Below are 24,290 nucleotides of genomic sequence, written 5' to 3' on the forward strand. Positions count from 1 at the left end.
GGCTGTCTTAAAGGTCAGAGTGATGCCAGATGCCACTACAATTAGAATGAGATGTTGGGTACCTAGTTGGGGTGGCTTGGTTGTGAGTCACAAAAACCCATTCTTGCAAACCCCAAATGAAAGAACAATTTATTGAAAGCATGTTGGGGAGCTCAAATTGAAGGACTGAAGGAAAGTCTTGAAGAACCAGGCTAAGAATAAGATAGGATCAGGTAGTTTAGATCAGAAGCACAGATTGCTTCACCATCTCACCCAGCTGCAATCACCAATTGAACTCCAGTCATTTCTTCCATCCTTATGTTATTCTTAAAGTCCCACGAGGGAGAAAGGCCACCTTGTAGTCGCAAACCACCCATGGATGTACCAGGGATGGTGAGAAGACGGCAGGGATCTCTCTAGCTTCTTAAAAGGGAAGGAAGGACACCTGGCTCTTCGGTTTCATTGAGACGGAACACAGTACAGGGAAAGGAAATACCCAGATAAAATCAGGCTGGTGGTAGGAAGGTGTAATGAACATTTGGTGGTTTAAAAAAAAAGTATTCTACAGAGACGGCCTCTGCACTACGACTTTCCAGAAGTTGTGCTGGGCATCTTCACTCTCCCAAGAAGTAGCTGACTTGTGAGAAATTTTAGGTAGTCTCAAGGAGACTAAGAAGGTACGGCAGCACCTTCTTAAGATGACCCTGAGGGGGTCTCCTGAGCAGAATGGAGGGAGGAGCTCTTACTATTTCTCTGGCAGTGAGGCTCTTGTGCCTCACTGTGACAAAGGAGACCAGCCACTCTGTGCTCAGCTCTTCAGACAAAGCTGTGTTGACCGGATGGGCCTCATCACACTCCTCAGTGTCCCAGTCTCAGTGGTGACGTGTTCCACATCCCTAGGAAGCCGAGGTGGTAGTGTCTTAGGGACCTTAGGAAGTTTGGTGAGCAAGTCCCAAATCTGCCAGGCCTGGCTCTTCACCATACACCCAGACCTACCCGACACATGTGGGCACCGTGCAACTCTCTCCCAAGAGTTCTGGTTCTACACTAAGGTTCTACCCACTTGACCGTGGTCAAGTCACTTGTCAGTACTTTCTAGCACACATTAGCTAGTCTTTCCTCTTGTTTTTGGCCTTTCCCAGCCGGAGATCAATGACTCAGATGTTGCCTGGGTAACCTACATTTTGCATTTCACTTTCAAAGACTGCTCAGAATTCTGCTTGAGGGCCCCAAATCTAGAGCACCTTGTACCCACTTCTGGAATTCCAAATAAGCCTGCCACCTATGAGCAAGTATTTTCCCACAGGAAGCAGAGGAGCTGCTCTGAAATTAGGAGCGTAACTGTTGTAGTCTTGTGGCCTAGGGCCTGCTCCTCCAAAACCGGGGGTGCTTGCTCTCTGAGCCTGAGGCTGAATGTCTGGAGTTCATCAGAACTTCTACTCTGGATAACAGATAGTTCATTCCAGCCAAGTCTGCCACAGCCTCAAGACAGTCTCCTATTCAGGACTGTTGAGCAAGCCCACTAATCCGCCGGCCTCAAAAGTGAGCTCTGCCATGTACAGGCTTTCAAGAAGCAGGACTTCCTGGATGGTGCAACTTGTCCAAGATGGGGCATCTAAGAGCAAGACCAATGAAGGCAGCCTTCCAGAGGTTCATAAAGAATCCCAGTACCCAGCGGTGCCATTGGCCTGGGCAGTGTTCCTGTGGTTCTGGAATGGCTGATGAAAGGGCTCCTACACATCTTTCTGGATTGCAGTGGCTTCTGTATGGAGAGCATCCTCCTGTACTTGCAGAGTTGGATCCCATGAGCCCCTGTTCTGACAGAAGCATACTTTAGGCTACCTCTAGGCCAGCTGTGAGAAAACTTCTGAAAGTCTAAAGGTAAGAGTAGCAGTTCCCATCATCTGTCTCACCAGGGCAGTGATTTTGGGAAGACAATATATTTCCATCTCAGATGTCCAGCAGATCCTAGAGTTTATAAGATACAGCTAGTAATCCATCTCCCATTTTCTACTCTGGTCCCCCAAATAATCAAAGTAAGAAAGAGGAGCATGTCTGATTTATGGCTGGAACTATTGCTGATCAAGAGGAGAACCTCCTCTCTTCTGTCTAGCTTTTGCGTTATTTTCATAAAGAAGAGCTCTACACCTTTGAAACAAATGCTTGAAATATTGCAGGGTGGGGGGATTCTAATACAGGAGACCTCATGCACAGATTCTTAAGCTGGTTCTATCCAAGAAAAACCACTGTGGGGACATGAGTTCCTGGCCATTGGGGGCTAACTTTGAAGCATGGGGACAACCTGTATTAGGGGCCAGGCTCCTGTTTGGATGGACCCAACTACTGTCATTGAGATCTACTGGGCTAAAATCAGGGAAATAATAATAGTCATGATTTATTGAGCACTTACCTAGTTTATAAGTGCTGGGCTAAGCATTGCACACAAATTACTGTGTTTAGTCACAACTCTGTGAGGTGGTTTCACTGTCATCCCCATTCATGTCAGGATAAGTTGCATGTCCAAGGTTAAACATCTAGTAAGTTATAGAGTCTGGATCAAATCTGGTGTAGCTGACAGCAGAGTCCAAGCTGTCAGTTGACAGTGCTACTTTCCCTCCAAGCTCAGAAAAAACTAGAAGTGCTGTTGATGAACCCTCTTCAAAAGGATTTGATTTCTACATTCTCTACGTACTGTTCAGCTCAAATACTGAGTAAATGCACTGACACACAAAATTCTAGAGGGCATCAGAACCTTCCCAGTCCTGATAGACGCTGCCAAAGAGCATTGCAGCAACCAGGAGCAACCTAATGAGGGGGAACATATTTACTCTATCATCCAGAAATGGTCCCCAAGGATGTGGAATGCAGAAACATAGGCAGAATGACCGACCAGGCTCCCAGATACAGGGGAGTCCAAACTGCAGAGTTCCAGGCTTACCCTGATAATGGTGATGTGCGTGTTGCCCTTGAAGTTCCGAGGAAGGCCTCCTAAGCCCCTTTAGGGTGTCCTCTGTTTTTGATATTGACTTGTTTAAGCTGTTATCTCCATCTTGTACTTCCCAGACTCCAGAACAGTAAGAAATAAACTCCTGTGGTTTGTAAGCCACCAGTATATGGTATTCTGTTGTAACAGCCTGAACTAAGATACTGCTACTCTGTTAACATTAAAGTAAATTTCCAGAGAAAAACTGTTCCCTAGTTTGTATCCTAGTTTTGGATTATACTGTCCAGCTTGTCCTCTACTATCATTTCAAGATCAGTAACAGTTGGAATGTTACTGTTCCAAGAAATAAGACTTCTCCTGCTGAGACCTTGTGGACAGCACTATCAGCTCACTAAGTAGTCTCTGAAGAATTTGCCTTTGACTACTCACTATGCCCTTTCACCCAGAACAGTTACATAGCAGCTTATCCCCATTATTCCTTCCCATCAAGCCCTCCTACCCTAACTAAAAGTTGGTTAATACCTAAAGGTGCCATAGATCACTCAAGAACACCTGGAAGGTACCCTCTGCAAGGCAGTGAACAATTTAAATGTTGACTCGAGACAGACATCAGAGGAGACCAACCAATGGGTGATACCCCAGATATCACCCATAGGCATTCCCCAGATATATAGACAAATCTGCCATTGACAAAAAGAACCATGCTCTAAGGAATTATTAAGAGTCCTAAAAGCCATCATTGTATTATTACCCTGGCATTCACTTATTGTTCTATTCCTGCCTCTGGTTATGCCTGAACCAGCATGATCTTACCACTTCTTTCATTGCTCATGCCAGCACTTGCCACCCTGAAATTAGGAACCATCTGTATGGGGCAAAAAGTGACCAGCTATCCTTGATGCCACCTTAACTCCAGTAACCAGTACACTTGGATGGGTATGGGCAGTGGTCATGAGAAATACTTCCTGCTTCAAGGAGGCTCTAATTGCCACTGGTCCTTTAAATGGGGTGGACCATCTATGACCGTGCCCTAGCTGGTCCACAAAAGCAAGCTGCAAGCCTAATATATTAGTTATTCTAGGAAATCACCCAGGAGTTTTCCCCCCAACCCCACCCCGACTCTCATCCTATCACTGCCTCATCAGTGATTGGTTTCCTCTCTAGCATCATATTCCTGGTTCTGGCAATTTTTGTCAGCTGCCTTTGACTTACTTGGATTTGACAGCCATTTGGATTCCACAGTTTGTATTTTGGCACTTCTGCATGGTTTAGAACTTTTCTTGCTCCTTTGGCTTTAGAATCCTGCATTTCCTCCAGCAGAGGTGACTCAGTCCATGACTTTCAGCACTGCCACTTCTCCGCTAACTAGTATGATCTTTGGGAGGAAGGACTGGAAAGACTTTTAATAAGATATGGAAACATTTTTCAGAATTGGATGAAACAGCCTTTTGAAACAAAATTGAAAGTTATAGTCTCAATAATTAGTATAAGCAGATTGTTATATCAATAAATTAATTTGGCATGGTGTAGGAATACATGGGTTTTGAAGTCATCTAATACGTCCAGTGTAACCTTGGGAAGATGGATTGCTTGGCTGAAATCCTAAGTTAGTAAGATTGGGTGAGAATGTGTAGTTTTCCCAGCTGTGAATGGAGATGAGGAGGCAGCCTAGAGATGTATGACAGTGATGACCCTAAGGTTGGCATCATTTTGTCCAGCTTTATTATAATGTGCTATTAGGAAGTTTTTAAAATTGAGGCAGCATTAGTATATAACATTATGTAAGTTTTGTGTGTACAACATTATGTTTGACTTCTTTATGTATTATAGCATACTCACCATCAAAAGTTTAGTTTCCATCTGTCACCACGTAGCTGAGCCCCTTTACTCAATATAAAATAATAACATCAAATAACATGGGGAATAAAGAGGGAGATTGAAGGACAAAAAAATCACCAAATAGTGACCCACTGATGATAGCTACCACCATTTCCCTCTGTACAAACAGTATGGAAATTGCCATTATATGTAGCATTTTACTAACATGGTTTGTTATAGTTTTGCAAATTTAGTAATGTTCTATATGTTATTACTTTTTTTAAGTTTTTGGAGAATTTCCTATATACCTCACTATGCTTATTTACTTGGCTAATTTTTTTCTGTAGCTATATACTTCTACTTATATAGGACAAGTTAATGGAAAGTAAGACTTAAATTAGGGCATGGGTAGATCACATAATGTTACTAGTATTTAAAGAATAAATATGGGGTTGGCAAACTAGTTCATTTGGGTTTTTCCATAAGATGTTACAGAAAAACCAAAACAAATTTTTTGGCCAAGCCAACAACTGGTAAATTCTATACTGAAAGTACATCAGCCCTGTATTTATCACAATGCTTCCTTAGATTATAAGCAACATGTACCAGGTAAGGGTTTTTATCCTTTTATTTCTCTATTTAGAAAAAAAGAGTCTCTATAAAAATAATTCATTTGAAATTCTTTAATTAGGTATACATTTTATATCCAGCTCAAGTACTGGCATATGTGCTCATAAGTATCTCTCTCTCTTTCACTCAGAAATACAGACGTGTCACTGTGGTGCAGCTATCAGAGTCAGGTGCAAAACACCTTGGGTGGAGCATACAAGCTAAAGTGTGGAATGACAGGGAATTATTAAGACGTGCTTTTGAGGAGTTCATAGTAGGAGAGAAGCCTGAATCATAAGTGTGAGATTACAACAGAGTGTGATAAGCATAATGATAGGGGCATGTAGAAAGGGCTGTGGGAGCAACAGAACCCTTCCCAAAGGGGCTAGAGGGCATCTAGGGAAAAGGACATTTGAACTACATCTTCAGAAGTCAAAATTCAGCCAGATGTAGACTCAAAATTCTTTCCAAAGTAGAATGCTGGCTAAAGCTCTTCCCCACAGTTCCTCTGATCAGATGATCCACCTAAACATGATACACGGCTTCTCTGTCATTACATGATTTCACTGTCTTCCTGTGTGTGTCGCCGCACTGGGGCTTCATGCATTCCAAGGGCATTTCACATGGCAACAAAAGAAAGAGCGGGAACTGAGGACCGAGGGCCTTGCTCGGGGATGTTGCTGTTATATGGAGCCCTCTTTGCAGTCACATGATCCTTGTTTCCTCCTATAACATGGGAGAGTCTTTCTTTTTAGGATTCAGCGGCTCAACAGGTTTGGAAGGATTTGGTAAGGGGATGCCTCCTTGAGTTCTATTGCTTGGAGAAGACAGGAAATTTAGCAAGTCAAATGGCAAAGGTAAGACCACTGTGGAAGGTTTCTCTGTGGACAAGGATTGAAGGGTGTGCAGGTACCGAAGCTGAGCAGCAGCTGGCGTGCCTGATAGAATCTCGGCCGCCATCCTCAGGGACTCGGAGGCGGCCTTCTCCCCTTCTGCAGCGATCATCTAGACAAGGGATGCGAGGAAAAACAATGTGTGATTTTCCTTCTTCGCTCCATGAAGGTTTTAATCCTACTTAGGGTGACACAACAAACAGGCATTAGTATCTACTATGGGACAGGTGCTGCTAAGCACAGGGGAGCAGACTGCCTTTTTTCTTAAGATCTTGATCTAGGGAGCGAGATATACTATTAATTGTAATGGGCTTCCCAGGTCGCACTTGGTAAAGGATCCCCCTGGAAGTGCAGGAGATAAGGCTCAGGTTCAAATCCCCTGGAGGAGGAAATGGTAACCTACTCCAGTTATTTTTGCCTGAAAACTTCCATGGACAGAGGAGCCTGGTGGACTACCATCTGTGGAGTCACAAAGAGTCCATTGTAACTTGGTGCAGAATTTGTTAAGAGCCATGACGAGTAGAGACGAAGTGTTAGGGGAGTTACTATGTCCGATGGACCTTGGAAGAGTAGTAGGGTTTTGCCATTTTAGAGGAAAGGTTGGCCAGCATTTTAGGCAAAGACATGCAATTCTGAAAGAATGACTCCTGACTCAGGTTAGCATTTCAGAAGAAAAAGCATGAAAAAGGTCACCACCCGAATGTCCCCTTAAAGTGGGCAAAGGGCAGTAGACTCAGAGGTCTAGAAGCAGCTCTGCCCAGAGGACTGCCTTCCTCCCCATCCTTGTCCACCAATGCTCCAAAGTTATCCTTCCTCTTAGGTAGTTATGGGTTTTTCCTTAGCTACTTTCTGTTCTTTAACGGGAAATCTGCCTCCCCTCCAGCCCTCATTTGCCTCTTCCTGACCCCCTTCCCACCCACATCCAATCCTCTGGTAGCCACATCTTCTCGCTGGCACGCCCGAGCAGAGGCCATGCGTAGCACAGCCTCGCCTGGGCTCTAGAGATGAGGGAAGTGTGCTCTGACATGGTTGTTCCTCCAGAGCTTGCACGGAGCTAAGGATACAGGCCTGGCTGTCATTAACCTAGAGGGGACAGGTGACGGATATCACCCAGGGAGAGATGTCAGTGCTAGAGAAGAGGGATGGAATTCGGGGAGATGCATCTAGGGAGAGGGAGTGAAGGCAAGACTCAGGGAGGAGGAGGTCACTGTTAGCAATAGTGTCAGAGAGAGGGTGTAACAGGGAAAGAGATGTTGCACTGGTCAGTTAGGAGGCTGTGAGCATGCTCAAGGAGAATAATCTTAATAGCATGGTGTGTGCACAAGCCAGAATCCCCCCAGGGCCTGGATGGATAGGTAAGGAGCGAAGGGGCAATGTTATCCATGAGGAGGCTTTCTTTTGGGTTCTCTGGAGCTTCTCTGATGGTCCTCCGCTGTGCGGGATGACGGCCTGCTCAGGGCTGGCTCACCCGCACTTTGGCTTGCCTCTGGGCTTCAGCTTCCACCGCCAATGAGTGTTGCAGCCCGGCCGGCAGGCGCACGTCCTTACTGAAAGAGAAAGCGGGTGGGCAGGTGTGTGCAGCACAGCTTTAGCAGCCGGAGCTTTCAGACAGACCTGCCACCTTCTCTACGCTCGGTTCATGATACACAGCGGGTTCTGATTTAGCAGACTGCACCGCTCTAGACCTCTGCACAGACAGTGGGCAGAGAAGAGGGGCTTAAGTATCAGTGCCTCCAATGTGGATTTTTATTATCACTGATGCTGTAGTAGAGCTGTGGTTTTCTCTTTACAAGTAAAGCAGATTTTGTGTTGATGTATTGGGTTGGCCCAGAAGTTTGTTTGGGTTTTTCCATAGCATCTTACAGAAAATGTGAATGAACTTTTTGGCCCACATAACACTATGATAATTTTCCCACTTAAAGTTTAATCTGAACTCTGGCTATTAAATTTGAATAATGAACAACAGCCTTGAAGAGCCATACTATTAATAATGAGGGAAGTCATCTAAGTTGACAAAAGAGAACTGAATCGAAAAGGGTAGAACTGATCAAGTACTTAATGTACTGAATAAAAGATACAAAACTGGATTTTTTCCCCCTGATTGTAACTATAAAAAATACATAGAAAACAACTTGGCAGTTCCTCAGAAAGTTAAATATGGAGTTACCAGATGATCCAGTAATTTCACACCTACGTACATACCCAAGAGAAGTGAAAACGTGTTCACATATAAACTTGCGCATGAATGTTCATTGCAGCCTGATTCATAAATGCCCTCAAAGTGGAAACAACCAAAATGTCCATCAACTGAGAGCAGATCGACAAAGTGTGGAGTAGCCAGTCACATGATAGAATATTATTCAACTGTAAAAAGGAATGAAGTGCTGACTCATGCTACACCACAGAGGGACACTGAAAGCATTATGGTGAGTGAAGGAAGCCAGACACAAAAGGCCAAAGATTGTGTGATTATGTTTATATTAAATTCCTAGAATAGCCAAATCTAGAGAGACAGAGAGGAGTCAGTGGTTGTCAGGGGCTGGGGGTTGAGGCAGAAATGAAGAGTTCCTGCTTAAGGGATACAGGCTTCCTTTTGGAGATGATAAAAATATTCTGGAATTAAATGGGAGTGGTGGTTGTGTCACTCTGTGAATACACTAAAAACCACTGAGTTTCAATTTTAAATGGTTAAAAATGATGAGTTTTATGTTATGTGAATTTTACCTTAGAAAATGTTTAAATTCATAGAAATTATGACAGTTATTTACCCAGATGTTTATAGTGGTTGTGTTATAGTTATGAGATAATATGTAAATTTTTCTTTCTTCCAAATTTATGCTAATATGGCTACAGTACTCATTCAATGAAAATAATTTTTCAAATAGAAGTTTTTAAATAAAATAAAATAAAATAAAAAAAATAAAAAATAAACACTTGATATTTATTAAAAAAATAAATAAAAAAATAAAATCAAAATAGTTCCCTTTATCATATTGTTCTTCGTGGTTAATTTCCTACCCACATTTCTGTTCTCTCCACTTTGATTCCCCAAATACAGGTCACTGCATCCAAGGCAACCTGTGGGGGGAAGAGTTGAGACATCAGTGAGAACCTCTGGGTGCATCGATGGCCACTGCACTGAGAAAGTACGTTTCTTCTGAAAGGACATTATGTCCTTCCCTTTTTCATTTTAACATTATAGTTAGTTAGTTTAGTCGCTCAGTCGTGTCCGACTCTTTGCGACCCCATGAATCGCAGCACACCAGGCCTCCCTGTCCATCACCAAATCCCGGAGTTTACTCAAACTCAAGCCCATCGAGTCGGTGATGCCATCCAGCCATCTCATCCTCTGTCGTCCCCTTCTCCTCCTGCCCCCAACCCCTCCCAGCATCAGGGTCTTTTCCAATGAGTCAGCTCTTCACATGAGGTGGCCAAAGTACTGGAGTTTCAGCTTTAGCATCAGTCCTTAACATTACAAGGCCTTGCAAAAAAACTGTTTAGTTTGCACAGTGCCATTCAACAAATACTTGTGGAATTAAAGATGGTATGGTAGGCTGACTAATGGCTCCTAAAGACATCCCTGGAACCTGTGAATGTTACCCTAAAAGAAACTCTGCAGATGCAATTTAAGTTCAAGGCTCTTAAAATGATGGGCTTATCCTGGATCTTCCCAGTGGGCCCAAAAAGCAACTGCAAGGGTCCTTATAAGAGAGAAGCGAGGTTGGGGTGGGGACATCTGGCTACAGAAGAGGAGAAGGTGATGTGATGATGCAAGCAGAGGTTGGAGTGCTGTGATTTGAAGACAGAGGAAGGGGCCATGATCTAAAGAATGCAGGCGGCCACCCAAAGCTGAAAAGGGCAAGGAAATGGAGTCTCCTCTCCAAACCTCCAGAGGAACCAGCCCGGCTAACACCTTGACTCTGGCCCAGTGAGACGTGTTTTGGACTTCTGGCCTTGAAACCATAAGATAAATTTGGTGGTGATTTGTGGTAATTTGTTACAAAACCTATGAGAAATAATAGAGATGGTATGTTTGTTAAATTTGCTCTAAAATACATTTATTATTGGGGCTTCCCAGGTGGCGCTAGTGGTAAAGAACTTGCCAGCCAATGCAGAGATGTAAGAGATGTAGGTTCGCTCCCTGCATCAGGAAGATCCCCTGGAGAAGGGAATGGCAACCCACTCTAGTATTTTTGCCTGGAGAATCCCATGGACAGAGGAGCCTGGCGGGCTACAGTCCATGGAGTTGCAAAGAGTTGGACATGACTGAAGCGACTTAGCACGCAGCACTTTTGTTAACTTTGTTCTAAAATGCATTTGTTAGGGAACCAGTATTTTTAGTCTCTCTCTCATAGGAAATTCTCTTCCGTATAATATTCATTTACAAGAGCTTTCACTTCCTGTTGGTGGCACCCATCTCCCCTACCTCCCCATCCCAGGAGTAGGAAGAAAATGAACTGTGGGTTCTGGAAAGGAGGGGCAGGCATGGAGCAACAGGTGGGCCATGCTCTTTTTCCTTTTTAACTTATTTCTGATGATTTCTTGGGGACTAGATAGTTAGTACACTGGGAACCCTGAGAAGACTAATTTGCGGGGTTGATGAGAGGAAGAAATGTTGAAAAAGACTTCACAGAGGAGGTGGCATCTTAAAGAACAATACACTCTTGCCTGTGGGGAAAAGGAAAGTATTTGGTGCAGTGCTGTGCCGTGCGTAGTCGCTCACCACGTCCGACTCCGCGAGGAACAGCCCAAGAGGAGGCATGGAAGCACAGATACACTGAATGCTGGAGAAACACTCGCCTAGGGTATCAGACACACCAGAGGGAAGATGGCAAAGGTGAGGCTACAACAGTTGGGTCATTTATTCACTCATGCAAAAACCCAGTATCTGGCTTCTGTGTAAGAGCCCAGAACAAAGTATTAAGGACAAAAAGATGAATAAATGTGACCCCTGACAGAATGGAGTTCAAGGTCTGGGAAAACAAATGTGTAAATACATAAATTGTAATTCAGCATAACAAGGGCAACCTTGAATGTCAAGCATCTGGACCTTATCCATTATCCCTTGAGGAGGGATGAACAGAAAGAGAGGGTTGAAGGGAGGATAGAGGGAGCACACGAGAGTGGTTTTTAAATTCCAGAGCAGCAACTTCCCTGTGTCTTCTTGTTCTAACTCTCTCTTTTCAGCTTCTCTTATTTCCTGAATTCTTCCATTTTCACTAGGACGCTAATCGCAGTTTTATCAGTGATGAATTGGACAAGCCACAAACATTCGGACACCTCATTGTCTCAGCTGTGTCTGCCTAGGCCTCATCAAGAATAATCATTATCGTGCTCGCTTCGGCAGCACATATACTAAAATTGGAACGATACAGAGAAGATTAGCATGGCCCCTGCGCAAGGATGACACGCAAATTCGTGAAGCGTTCCATATTTTTAAAACAAAAAAAAAGAAAAAGAATAATCATTATCAGTGCCTTCGATCCTTTGTTGCTTCTGTTGGAGGTCTTCCTTTAGCTAGACTTGATTGTAACCTCCTAACTCAGTTCAGGGCCTGGCCGCCTCTTGGCCTCAATGACAGCCTCCATCACTGATGGTAATTGCCACTTGACTGGCTGGCTACCTAGAATGCTGCTCTGTTCTCATCTCTCTTCTGAACACCTGTCAATTTGTCTTGGTAAGAATTGCAGACACCCACCCTGGTTGTGAGCAAAGCTGCTGAGCTTGCTCTCTGCAGGGCTAGATGCTGCTGCTTGTGAGGCAGTTCTTGTTTTTCTCTCTTTTCACCCCAACTCAATCAAATCTGGATCATTGATTGGGTAATTAACCACTTAAAGGTCTGTGATATTTTGCCTCTTTTAACCTGATAAAGTTTTCCAGTCTTTATCATTATTTAACTTTGCTTATTTCCCCAACTAGACTGTAAGGTCCCCAGATTCATTCCTTATCATCTTTTTATCCCATCGACCCCTCCTTCCAGCCACTGGGAGAGGGTGAGAAGAAAAAGTGTGGCAATGACTGATTAATCGCACAGATGGTTGACTAGGACCGGTCCAGGGTTTGATTGGCAGCCTCTTAACTGTCAGCTCCTTTCGGGACTGTACTTTTAACAGTGAATGCATGGCACATGGAAGATTCAGTAAATGGTCAACGAAGAAAGGAATAAAAGGTAAAGGGATATTTCAATATACTTGGTATTAAATTCATCTAAGTACCTTTACATCTTGAGCAATGTTCTTCCTCTCAAGAAGAATTTCCGTGAGGGATCGATGTGCTAGGAGACGCTTCATGGTGGTTTGCACAAGGAATTGGACAGCTTTGGACACATGAGCAAGACTGCTTAGGAGAAGAGAGGCATTTTCCATGCGGTAGTAGCAGATGGCATCTATCTCCATCACAAACATGTCTTTGGTTACAATCTAGGCAGAAAAAAAAATTTTGGATGACAGGCCTGATTCTTGGGCTTCTTTCCCACATAAGGATAGAGGGGTTAAATATGTTCAAAGGATATTTTCTCAGAGAAAGATAATAGTAAGAAAAAAAAAAGAAGAGTAGTTGGCTCAGTCTTTAATCAAAATAGATATTGAAAAAAATTATGGAGTTTGTATTAAATACATTAAACAAGTCAATTTAAAGGAATCCTGTTATAAATCCTTTTGTAAAAAAATCAGGAATAATTTTCTTATATGAAAACATCCAGTTGATTTGTATATCAGGTCTTTTTAAACTGACGCCAAAAAAATCTGCTAAAAGGACAACACATTCTGGGAAACCAGTACTCACGTGTATTGAGTGTATATTTAGAGGGCAGCTTGTGATACATATCAAAAGCCCTAAGAGATGTATGTGTACAACATTTCCTTTTTTAGACAAAAGGATATATTTTAAGGATTTGACTGTAAAGATGTGATTCATAGTATTGCTTATTGTATGAAAGAATTAGAAATAGAGAATTCCCTGGCAGTCCAGTGGTTAGGACTTGGAGCATTCACTGCTGGAGGTCTGGATTCAATTCCTGGTCTGAGAACCGCGATCCCATATCCCATGAGTGCCTGTGTGCTTAGTCATGTCTGACTCTTTGCGGCCCTTTGGACTGTAGCCCACCAGGCTCCTGTGTCCACGGGGTTTTCCAGGCAAGAATACTGGAGCGGGTTGCCATTTCCTTCTCCAGGGTATCTTTCTGACCCAGGGATCGAACCCACATCTGTGTCTCCTGCATTGCAGGTGGATTCTTTACCCGCTGAGCCATCAGGGAAGCCCATGCCATGCAGTGCAGCAGTCAAAAAAGTTTAGAAATAATATCAACAATAGGGAATTAGTTGAGTAAATTCCAGGTACTAAACTCAATTAGTTAAGTAAATTAATTGAGTAAAATCCACACAGTGAAATGCTGTGTGTCTATTTAAAACAGAGGTAGAAACATAGCTAATATATAAAAAGATGGTAACAGTATATTTTTGAGTGAAAAAGGACAGGTGGCCAAATAGTATGTATGGTATAATTGATATATATGATGTATATATGTATATATGATATATATATGTATATATGATGTGTGTATATATATATATATGATGTGTATATATACATATATATATACTTGTCTGAAAGTATAACCACATATATAGAAAAGTTTGAAGGATACATTCCAAAATATCAACTCTATGGGTAACAGGATTAGGTGTATGTTTTATTCCTTTTTTACATTTTATTATCTAAAATAAGCCTTTTAAACATATATCATTTTCATTCACATTTCTGTTTGCCAAAAGAAAGAATGAGAAAGAACCTCAAACTGAAAGTAGAAGACCATTTAGGAAAGGCTTATAAATCTGAATCAGTAACAGGAAAGTCTAGATGTTAACTCAACATTTAATTGTGGTAAAATGAACAGAACATCAAATTCACCATCTTAACCATTTTTACATGCACAATTCAGTAGAATTAAGTACATTCACACTGTTGAACAACAAGCATCCAGGATTCTTTTCGTCTTGCAAAACTGAAACCCGCTGAACACCTCTCAGTTCTCTCCTCCCCCAGTCCCTACAACCATCCTTCACTTTCTGTTGCTCTGAATTTCACTACTCCAGGTTCCTCATACAGAAGGAATCAGACAGTATTTGTCTTTTTGTGACTGGCTTATTTTACTTAGCATAATTTACCCAAGGTTCATCCATGTTGTAGTATGTGCCAGAATTTCATTCCTTTTTAAGGCTGATTATTATTCCATTGTCAGTATATGCCACATTTTGTTTATTCAGCCATTGATGGGCACGTGGATTGCTTCCACCTTTGTGGCCATTGTAAAAAACTGATGTTATGCACACAGGTATACAAGCAGCTCTTCAATTAGCCTGCTTTCAATTCTTTGGAGTCTATATACCCAAAAGTAGAATTGGTAGATTATATGGTAATTCTATTTTTAATTTTTGAGTAACTGTTTTCTACAGTAGCTGCACCATTTTACATTCCCACCAACAGTATACAAGGGTTCCAATTTCTCTACATCTTTGCCAACACATTATTTTGGTTTTTTTCTTAATAATTGCCATCCCAATAGATGTGAGGTGGTATCTCATTGTGTTTTTTATTTGCATTTCTCTAATGATTTTAGTGACACAGAGCATCTTTTCACATGTTCATTGGCTATTTGAATATCTTCTTTGGAGAAATATGTCCATTCAAGTCAAGGTATATACAATATATCATATACGGAGGGCAATCTTTACTCATTCATTCAACTTAAATACTAATTTTATCTAAAGAATACCATAAACAGCAACATCCAGATGTATTTGACCAAATTATTGGGTACCATGCCTTAGTCAGGTTGACACATAAAATTAACTATCACTAAGGCCTTTGTCCATTTTACTTGGATTGTTTGCTTACTTGTTGAGTTATAAGGTTTAATATATTTTGGATATTAACCTCTTATAAGAGAGAATATTTGCAATTTTTCCACATTCTATAAGTTGTCTTTTCATTCTGCTGACTGTGTCCTTTGATGTATAAGAGTTTTAAATTTTGAGGTAATCTCTCTCTCTTTTTTTTCTGCTTTTGAGCAAGAATAGTCATTTTCTTCTAGGCCAGAACTGGTAGAGTGCTTAGCCAGGAAAAATGTAGACAGAAAGCAAAATCCCCCACTTGGCTTACCTCATGAAAGGGTATCTCCAAGGTTTGGAGACGAAGGTCAACCTTGTGGTAGGTATCCAGGCAGGGCAAAAAGAAGAAAAGGCCTAGAGGGGAGTGGGGGCAAAGGAAGTGACAGGTGAATAGCTGGCATGGAGGCTATTTGGGGTTCACTTTTTTGGTGTCAAGTTGAATGCTGCATCACTTTTCTTAGCCTCCATGGTCTATGCATAGACCACTGGGCCATCACACCTCCACCCTGTGTTGTGTTTGTTGTTGCTAAGGTTACCAAATAATTTGTTGTTCCAAATGGGACATGTTTAAGGGTGAAAGAAAAGGACTACACTGGACAACAGGCATAATCAGGGATTATACCCAGTAAAATGGGCTGTATGGTCAGCTTGGTCATGGTGCTGACCTGTCCAGACTGGGTTACACATTTGTCTCCTTCACCAGATTTAAACTCTCTAACAAGAGTGTCTTATGCGTTATTGTTAGCATTAGTGCCTAACTAGTGCCTTTTAGGTGCTCTATAAAAAACTAGTTTTTGAATCCATGTGTGTACCAAGGTGACAAACTTTAGAGCCAGCAGCCTCTGTGTGGTCTTTCTTATACTGGGAGCCACAGAGGTAACAGAACAGCAGCATCATGATACCAGCCTCTGGTTGGCTAGTTAGTTCTCACCCACCCAGTATAATGTATAGGGTGTCTGACCATAGGTCCTAATCTACTTCCTACTTCAGCCAGTCTGGCCCTGGCATATGGCTCTCTTTTGGTCACTAGTGACCTGGTAGTAATGCTCTCTGAAGAATTTCTTAATAATCGGTGTTACAAATAACAGACTGAAAAATGAAGATATCATGAGTCATGATACTTCATGTAGTCTGAGGGCCATATTACAAATATACATGAATTGATGAAATTGGCAAGTCTCTTGCGGGAGGTGGGGTGTAAAGAAGATTGTTCTCACCAGGGCCTTTGGCTCTTCCAGGAAGCAGATGTCCCAGTCGGAATATAATTACCCTCTCATACTCCTGTACAACCTAAAGAGAAATGTAATTACTTTTGAATTACTCTAAGAGAGAAAAATGAAGTCTTCAAAAGACCTTGGCATGACAATGATTATAAGTATCAGAAATCTCTTGTTTTGAGAACCAAGAAAAAATTTCTCTTAAAACTTACACTTTCAAAATACATACTTAGTAAATGTAGAATTTCAGGAACCAATGAAAAAGTATGTTGGCCATGTTAATTTTTGAACCTATGGACAGAATTTTTATTAAGGACTCATGATTGTCTAAAAAATAATCGCTTCCACCAAATCAAAGAAATCACAGCATATTTAATCTTGTATTTTTGCTGTGACTGATGCATTAATAGCTTTTACATGAATCCCTTATTAGCTACATACAAACCTTATGGCAGCCATGCAGATGCTCAGATCACCCTTCAAGAAGAGCCTGCAGCCAACTATATGTTGTCTGTAGGTGACACACTTTCTAGTCAAAAGTACAAATAGCTTGAAAATAAAAGGATAGAAAAAACTATACCACACAGAGTAACCAAAAAATAGCAGGACTGACTACACTGATATCAGACAAAATGGAGTTTAAAACCAACACACCAAAATGTTACTAGTGATAAAGAGGGACATTGTGAAATGGTAAAAGTGACATTGTGAAATGGTAAAAGTGTCAATGCATTAGGAAAGTATAACAACAGTAAACATGTATGTACCTAAAAATGGAGCTCCAGCATATATAAGTCAAAAACCAAAAGAAGATAAAAATAGACAATTCAACAATGATAGAGACTTTACTATCCCACTTTCAATTGTGGGTAAAAGAACTAGACAGAAGGTCAACAAAGAAAGAAAAGATTTCAACAACACCATAAGTAAACTAGAGCTAACAGGAAAAAAAAAAGTAAACTAGATCTAACAGATATCTATGCATAATTCCACTCAACAATAGAAGAGTACATATTCTTTTCGTGAAAACATGGAACATCTCCAGGGTAAACCATATGCTAGGCCATTTAAAAAAACCTCAATAAATTTAAAAGGATTGAAACCACACAAAGTATATTTTCCTATAACAATGAAATGAGGTTAGAAATCAATAACAAAAGGATATTTGGGAAATTAAATCACACACTCTAACCGACAGGTCAAAGAATTTATCACAAAAGGAATTGAAAAACACTTTGAGATGAATGAAAACAAAACCTCATGATACCAAAATGAATGGGATGCAACTAAAGCAATGCTTAGAGGAAAATTTATAGCTGTAAATATCTATAATAAATGAGAAGAAATATCTGAAAATAATACACTAATTTTTTGATGTTAGAACAGAAGCACAAACTAAACCCAAGGTAAGCAGAAAGAAAAAAGATTATAGTGGAAATAAATGCAATGGAAAATAGAAAAACGTTAGAGAAAATTAATTGAACCCATAGTTGAACCCAAAGAACCATAGCTGGTTCTTTGAAAAGTTCAACAAAATTGACAAATCTTTGGCTGGACTGACCAAGAAAAAAGATTTAAATGCTGAAATCAGGAGCCAAAGAGGAATGACAGAGACATCACTACTATCCTTATAGAAATAAAAAAGATTATAGATGAAAATACTATGAAAAACTATACACCAACAAATTAGATAACAAGTAAAAATAAACAAATTCCTACAGAGTCATAAACTACCAAACTGATGCAAGAAGGAAAAATAAAAGTGAAAAAGGCCCAGAATTAAAAGACTGAATTAGTAGTTTAAAAATTTCCAACAAAGAAAAGTCCAGGGCCAGATGACCTCACTGGTAAATTCTGCCAAACACTGAAAGAGGAATTATCAGCAGTTCTTCACAAATTTTCCCAAATAGTTGAAGAGGAGGGAAATCTTCCCACCTCATTCTCTGAGGCCAGGATGACCCTGATACCAAAACAAGACAGAGACATCACATGAAAGGAAAAGTATAGACCAATATCTCTCATGAATATAAATGCAAAACTCCTCAACAAGACAACAAGCAATCTGACCCCAATAACATATTAAAAGGTTTATACACCCTAGCCAAATGGGACTTATTCTAGGAATATATAGTTGATTTAACACCCAAAATTCAATGAATATAATATACCACACTAGGAGAATAAAGAGCAAATATGTCATCGTCTCAATGGGTGAAGAAAAGGTATTTGACAAAATCCAACACCCTCTTATGAAGATGAAGGAGAAGAAGAGGAGGAAGGAGAGCTTGCATGAAATTGGCAACAGCCTCAGCAGTATCTGCAGCATTCCCGCCAAAGACATGCTCTTCCTGGCTGCTCCGGCCAGTGACTAAGAATGGCAGGGATACCAGGGCCTGGCCATTTCTGTCCATTGTGAGACTCATCTACGAGGCAAACTTTGCTCAGGAGATCCCTTTCAGTAGGGCCAAGACTTTCCTGAAGGCGCCCCACAGTCTGAGGATCCTTCTGTCCAATCCTTCCTTCCCCTTCTCAGATCACAGGTGTTAGATCTGCATAATTCTCTGAAGGCTTTCCCTTCCCTACTTCTCAATCTTTCATCCCTTGCACTTCTAATTTCATCTTGGTATGTTCTTCCCGAACAGACCCAAGTCTTCATTTACTTCAGGGGCAGTTTCAGACACACGTAACCACATGTGCGTGCGTGCCAAGTCACTTCAGTTGTGTCTCCTTGTGATCCTATGGACTGTTGCCTGCCCCTCCACTGTCCATGGGATTCTACAGGCAATGATACTGGAGTGGGTGGCCATGCCCTCCTCCAGGGGATCTTCTGGCCCCAGGGATCGAACCTTCAACTCTTTTGCCTCCTGTATTGGCAGGCAGGAGGGGTCTTTACCACTAGCGCCACCTATGGGCCCAAGATGTTTGTCATTGGTGACCTCTTAAAGCTGCCTGAGGTTTCCTGGATGTGTTAATAACAGGCATCATGTCCTATTCTGGGCCGGTCTTTGCGTTAGTATAGAGTGTAGATCAACTGGATATAGGTCCTGTTTGAAGGGGCTCTCAGTCTAATGGCAGAGATTTAAGTGAGTGAAAGTCGCTCAGTGATGTCTGACTCTTTGGGACTCCATGGCCTATATAGTCCACGGAATTCTCCAGGCCAGAATACTGGAGTGGGTAGCTGTTCCCTTCTCCAAGGGATCTTCCCAACTCAGAGATCAAACCCAGGTCTCCCTCATTGCAGGGGGATTCTTAACCAGCTGAGCCACCAGGGAAGTCCAAGAATACTGGTGCGAGAACTGGGTATCCACAAATATTATACTTGTGGTAATTGCTAGAAGGGATGTGAAAGCTGGGGGAGATGCGAGCACAAGGAAGGGAATGACAGTCTGGAGGTATCAAGGAAAGTTTCTCCGTTATCTTTGAGCAGGTATAAAAGAGTAAGAGCTCTTCTGCAAGGTGAGTGGAAATGAGTGCATTCCAGGCAGAGCAGACAGCAAGTACCAAAACACAGAAATGAGAGTGTACATGGGGTGGCCAGTGAGAGGCGCCAGGAAATTACTTGTTAGGTCCTCATGGAATCTCACCTTTATGCAGAACCAGATAGAAAAAGGGAAGGTCACGATGATGAAGAGCAGGGATGTGAGGACAAGAAGCCACTCACAGGCCCCTAAACTGGAAGACTTGGTACCTTGAAAAAAGAAAAAGAATAATTATATTGGAACTTCACCACATTTATTGACTAGCACCTGTAGCTCAGTCCTTGATATTAGGGTCGGATCAGTTTGTAGACTTTGCTGGAAACAGTAGAATGAGCCGGACGTCAGTGTGGTCGTTTCCCAGAGCCTGTCAGTGTGATGGGCTTTGGGGGCCAATGGAAGGTGGACCAGGCTCCCGGAAAGGCAGCGGTGGGTACCCCGGAACAAGCACAGTATCTGGACATGTGGTCTGGGCTCCAGTTCTGGTGCCACCATTTCTGTTCAAATGGCCTTAAGCAAGGCATACTACCTCTCAGTTTCCTCATCTATTCAAGGAAATGCTATTCATCGCATGACTATTTCATAATAACTGTCTCATGGGATATTTCATATCTGGCATAAGGATGAAATAACACATACACATAAAAGCACTAAACTGTTTTCTTTTGTGTGTGTGTGGTGTTGTTATTTGAAGTGATTCAAAACACATGTGTCCAGCGGCTTATCTTCCCTGAAATTACAACCCCATCTATCACTTGCTCCAATAACTGAAATTTCTCCATGAGAGCCCCTTCTTGTTTTCAAGTTGTTTTTTATTTTTGTTTTTTTGGCTGCACCCCCACAGTGTGTAGGATCTTAGATCCCCCTGACCAGGGACAGAACCAGGGCCCCCACAGGGAAAGTTCCAACTCGTAACCACTAGACTACCAGAGAATTCCTGGGAGCCCCTTCTTCGGGTAAAGGTGCGGATCTTTAGACAATCTCTGAAAATCACCTTTGTGGGGTAATAGTAGCCCATCTGTGCCTATCAAAAGGTGATAAGGAACTGGATTACAGACCATTCAGGTTGCTTGAGTGATAAATGAAATGGTATTTATATCAGGGAAAGTTCATCTCAAGAACACAAGCTTCTTAGGGCCTTGTCTTATTTACATTGTGTCCCAGGACTAGAATAGTGCCTGAAACATACACTCAGTAAATAATTCTTGAAAGTGATTTAAATGCAATAGTTACAGAAATCTCAAGAATTTTAATCTTTAGGTACTAGAATATTGGCCAAAGGGACACTATTTGTCAGTTTTAAAAAAGTCTCATAGAGAACTAGAATGTGACTAAAGATTACAAATGATAAGAAGTCTATTTTTAAGAGAAGGGATGGAAATGGATAACTAATTAGTGGGCCTGAAAATTTTATTTCCATGCTGGGAAAATAACTGGAAAGGTCATCACCAAACTGATGTGCAGATTAATTGAAGAGGGCAGATAAACAAGATGCACCAGCACAAAACTAACCTCAGTGCTAAATGCCAATCTGTGGCGGTTCCCAAATGGTGTCCCAAAGAACACTAGTCCCACAGGGTGCTCCACAGATCAAGAGTTCCCGGAATAAATGAGCTTAGAAAATACTGTTTATGGTGTTCCCTTCCTACAGCTCCCAACAGTCATGGGCATATTGAAGCTAGGAGAATCCCTTCAGCAAAGAAGCCTTCTAAACTTTAACCTAGTATTTCCCAAAATTTGACTAGGTGATGTTTTCTCCAAACAAATTCATGTTGCATGGAATTTATTTCTCATGCAACCTGTCTGGGGAGAGATGACTCTATCAGCATCACACTGGTTTTTACAATATTCTTTCCTGAGAGCAATAGTAGTGTTCTTGCCATGTGTAAACATGTTCATAATAATATTTCACTTGCCAGTGATAACCATGGTAAGTAAAAATAAATAAATGCACATACAGACAAAATTTACATTTTGTAAGTCAAGAAAGTCCTCAAAATTCCTTTATATCATAGTTAGGGATATGAACAGAAAACTAATATCTGTACCCAAATATAACTTATAAGTTTTACTAACATTTTTCTCTTAGAATGAGTTCCTTGAACATCCAGTTTGTTAGGTTTAAATGAATAATGAAACATTACAAGTTAAAGCCAGAAGAGCCTTTAGATATGCCATAGTGTGAGAATCCCCAACATTTCAATGAAGTGAAGCTTCTTTTTGTTTCTCCCAATCTTAGGTAGCCTGGTAGAAACGGTAGAAATGTGGTGCTACATGAGGAGGAGAGGGGGTATTGCTGTGTCTGCTCCCCTTTCCTCTGGGAACCACAGAAAGCTCCCAGGCAAGGACTCAGCAAGCCGGTCTCATCCTTAAGATGACTCATCCACTACTTGGGGGGCTGCTAGCTGTAGTCACTTTATAGCTGAAGAGACTGAATGAGGCCCACAGGGTGAAGCTACTAGCCCAAGGCCACCACTCGATGGTGGCAGTGCTGGAACCATGACCAGAAATCAGGCACAGCACCCGGCAAGGATGGGCTTTTCAGTAAGACTTATTCTGGGATTCTGGCTTCTCTAGTTTCCACCTGTAGGTATTGGGCAAGTTACTTAATTTCTCAGCATTTTTTCTTATCTGTGCCATAGGAATGATACTACTCAGTAAAGCACCTAGCTTGCGCCTGGCACAAAGGAGGGGTCCAAAAATGGGGCTCCCTTCCTTTCCTACCCCACCCATATGATCTGAAGCACAATTTTTACCAGATCTCTAACCTCAGCATTAATGTAGCAGTGAATCCAATAACCCTTCAATAATCAGAAATTTCTGATCCATGAAAAGGCATCAGGTAGGCAAAACAGCATTTACATAGTCAACATAAACCACAGCCCAACTGCTGGAATTTTTCTCAAGTCAAAGCTTTCAATGCTACAGCATATAGGGCGGTGCTGTTAGCTGGGAAATGTTAAAATTTAGCAGTCAGCAGAAAGTAGTATAACACTATTCCTTATTTACCTTCCTTTAAAGTTAAACCTCCTTCATCCTGTAATTAAGGTAATGAGTTTTTTCTTCATTCATTATAAAATGGATTGGAATCGGGGACTTCCCTGGTGGTCCAGTAGTTAAGATTCCACCTTCCACTTAAGGAGGCATGAGGTCAGTCCCTGGTCAGGGAACTAAGGTTCCACATGCCACAAGATGTGCCCCCGCCCCCCCCCCCCCAAAAAAAAAAAAGGATTGGAAGCAGATAAAGTTGTTCCTAAGAGTTGTTTCACCTGCAGAAGCCAGAGACCCTTTTCCCTGTGATTCCCTCCCTTTGGTCTAATTTGCCTCTTTTAGCTTGCAAAGATTCTTGCTCTGAGCATTTATATTATATGTATACTTTCCAGGTTTTGTGTAAGATAAGCACTTTGAGTGTTTATCTTAGCTCATTTTATGTGAGCTCATTTTAATGTTTATGTTAGCTCATTTTAGCCTCACAATTACCCTCTGTGGTGGGTACTGTTGGTGTCCCCATTTGATAGATGGGTAAGGCTCTGCCTATGATCAAATGGTTAGCTGAGACGTGGTTTTTCTTTACTTGGCTCTATGTCTCTACTTTTTAGAGAGAATGATCAGCGCAAGGAAAGTGTAAAATGCTTTTAGGTTAAGTCTGATGAAAAGCGGAGAATAAGCTACAAACTACCCTGAATCATCAGCTCGTGCATTTCTTAAACTAAGGGCCCACATACTCTTCCAACCACAGAAGCAGCTGCAAGGTTCCTTTGGCATATTGGTCCCCAACCTGGACCACACTCCCTCCCACCTCCCAACCTTGGCTGACCCCTGCGAACAATGGTATTTAGTGGATGTTATTTGTATTTCTTCTGATGCATTTTGGTCTCCACCACTGGTGGGTCAGCGGGTCCTAACTCGCTGTCTTTCATTTCCTGGCAATCTGAGCAGGTCCAGCCGGCTGCTCTGACCTCTATCGCTCTCAGGGCGGTGACTTGTTGCATCCCAACTGACATTTCTTGGGTACCACTTGGAAAGATCGCACCCCCTCCCGGGGCCTCAGCCTGCCCACTGTACCTTCCTCGGGCCGCTCGCTCTCCAGCAGCGCCACCACTTCGGTGCCCTCTTCGCCAGAGCCCCGGACTTCATCCACGTCCACCACAGTGGCTGCCGGCGCTCGGGGCTCGCCCGGGCTCCCTGCCCGCCCGAGAGCCGGCTGCTCCCGCTCGGCATCCCGGCGCCCGCGGCCCCGGCCGCCCCTGTCTGTCTTCGCCCTCTTGCTCTCCTTGTGAGAGGAGCCGCTGCCTCTCCTGTGGGCGTCTCTGGAGGAGCTCCTAGCCCTCTTTTCCATCCTCAGAGTGACGCGGCCCGGGAGTGCGGTTCCTGCGGCGTGGCTTGGCAGGGATGCAGGCGCCCCCGGGGGAGAATATACTGACTGTGGCCGGGGGCGGGACCCCAGAGGTGTGCGGGCGGGGCTC

At 42.3% G+C, this 24,290-nt stretch overlaps 2 protein-coding genes and 1 non-coding gene across 3 annotated transcripts in view; 2 read left to right on the forward strand and 1 right to left on the reverse strand.

The window, feature by feature from the left end:
• Positions 1-5,409: 5,409 nt before the first annotated feature.
• On the reverse strand, positions 5,410-24,197 carry NPHS2 (NPHS2 stomatin family member, podocin). Its single transcript, XM_043924357.1, has 8 exons — positions 23,890-24,197; positions 19,933-20,036; positions 16,349-16,421; positions 15,403-15,485; positions 12,459-12,662; positions 9,266-9,321; positions 7,712-7,790; positions 5,410-6,355 (listed from the first exon to the last, which is right to left on the reverse strand). The coding sequence occupies exons 1-8, from the start codon at positions 24,161-24,163 to the stop codon at positions 6,077-6,079; spliced, it is 1,152 nt and encodes a 383-aa protein (XP_043780292.1). The 5' UTR covers positions 24,164-24,197; the 3' UTR covers positions 5,410-6,076.
• The window catches only part of TDRD5 (tudor domain containing 5), a 101,327-nt gene continuing 84,980 nt past the window's right edge, over positions 7,944-24,290 (forward strand). The window contains exons 1-2 of the mRNA XM_043924353.1: positions 7,944-8,669; positions 9,302-9,389. Of these exons, the coding sequence (XP_043780288.1) occupies positions 8,635-8,669; positions 9,302-9,389 (123 nt within the window). The 5' untranslated portion in view covers positions 7,944-8,634. The remainder of the gene's footprint in view (positions 8,670-9,301; positions 9,390-24,290) is intronic.
• Positions 11,575-11,681, forward strand: LOC122708431. Its single transcript, XR_006345203.1, has one exon. It is a non-coding gene; the product is annotated as a U6 spliceosomal RNA (small nuclear RNA).

This window comes from Cervus elaphus, chromosome 14 (assembly GCF_910594005.1).
Source record: "Cervus elaphus chromosome 14, mCerEla1.1, whole genome shotgun sequence".
In the NCBI taxonomy this organism is placed as follows: Eukaryota; Metazoa; Chordata; class Mammalia; order Artiodactyla; family Cervidae; genus Cervus; species Cervus elaphus.

Bases quoted from the DNA above. Each gene is read 5' to 3' on its own strand.
- NPHS2 (XM_043924357.1), bottom strand. From the start codon at position 24,163: ATGGAAAAGAGGGCTAGGAGCTCCTCCAGAGACGCCCACAGGAGAGGC. The intron at 9,322-12,458 runs GTACTTAGATGA...TTCCCCCCACAG, and splicing joins ACATTGCTCAAGATGTAAAG to GTTGCCTTGGATGCAGTGAC. The intron at 7,791-9,265 runs GTGGGTAGGAAA...TTTCTCTTTCAG, and splicing joins AAAGTGGAGAGAACAGAAAT to TAAGGACGTGCGCCTGCCGG.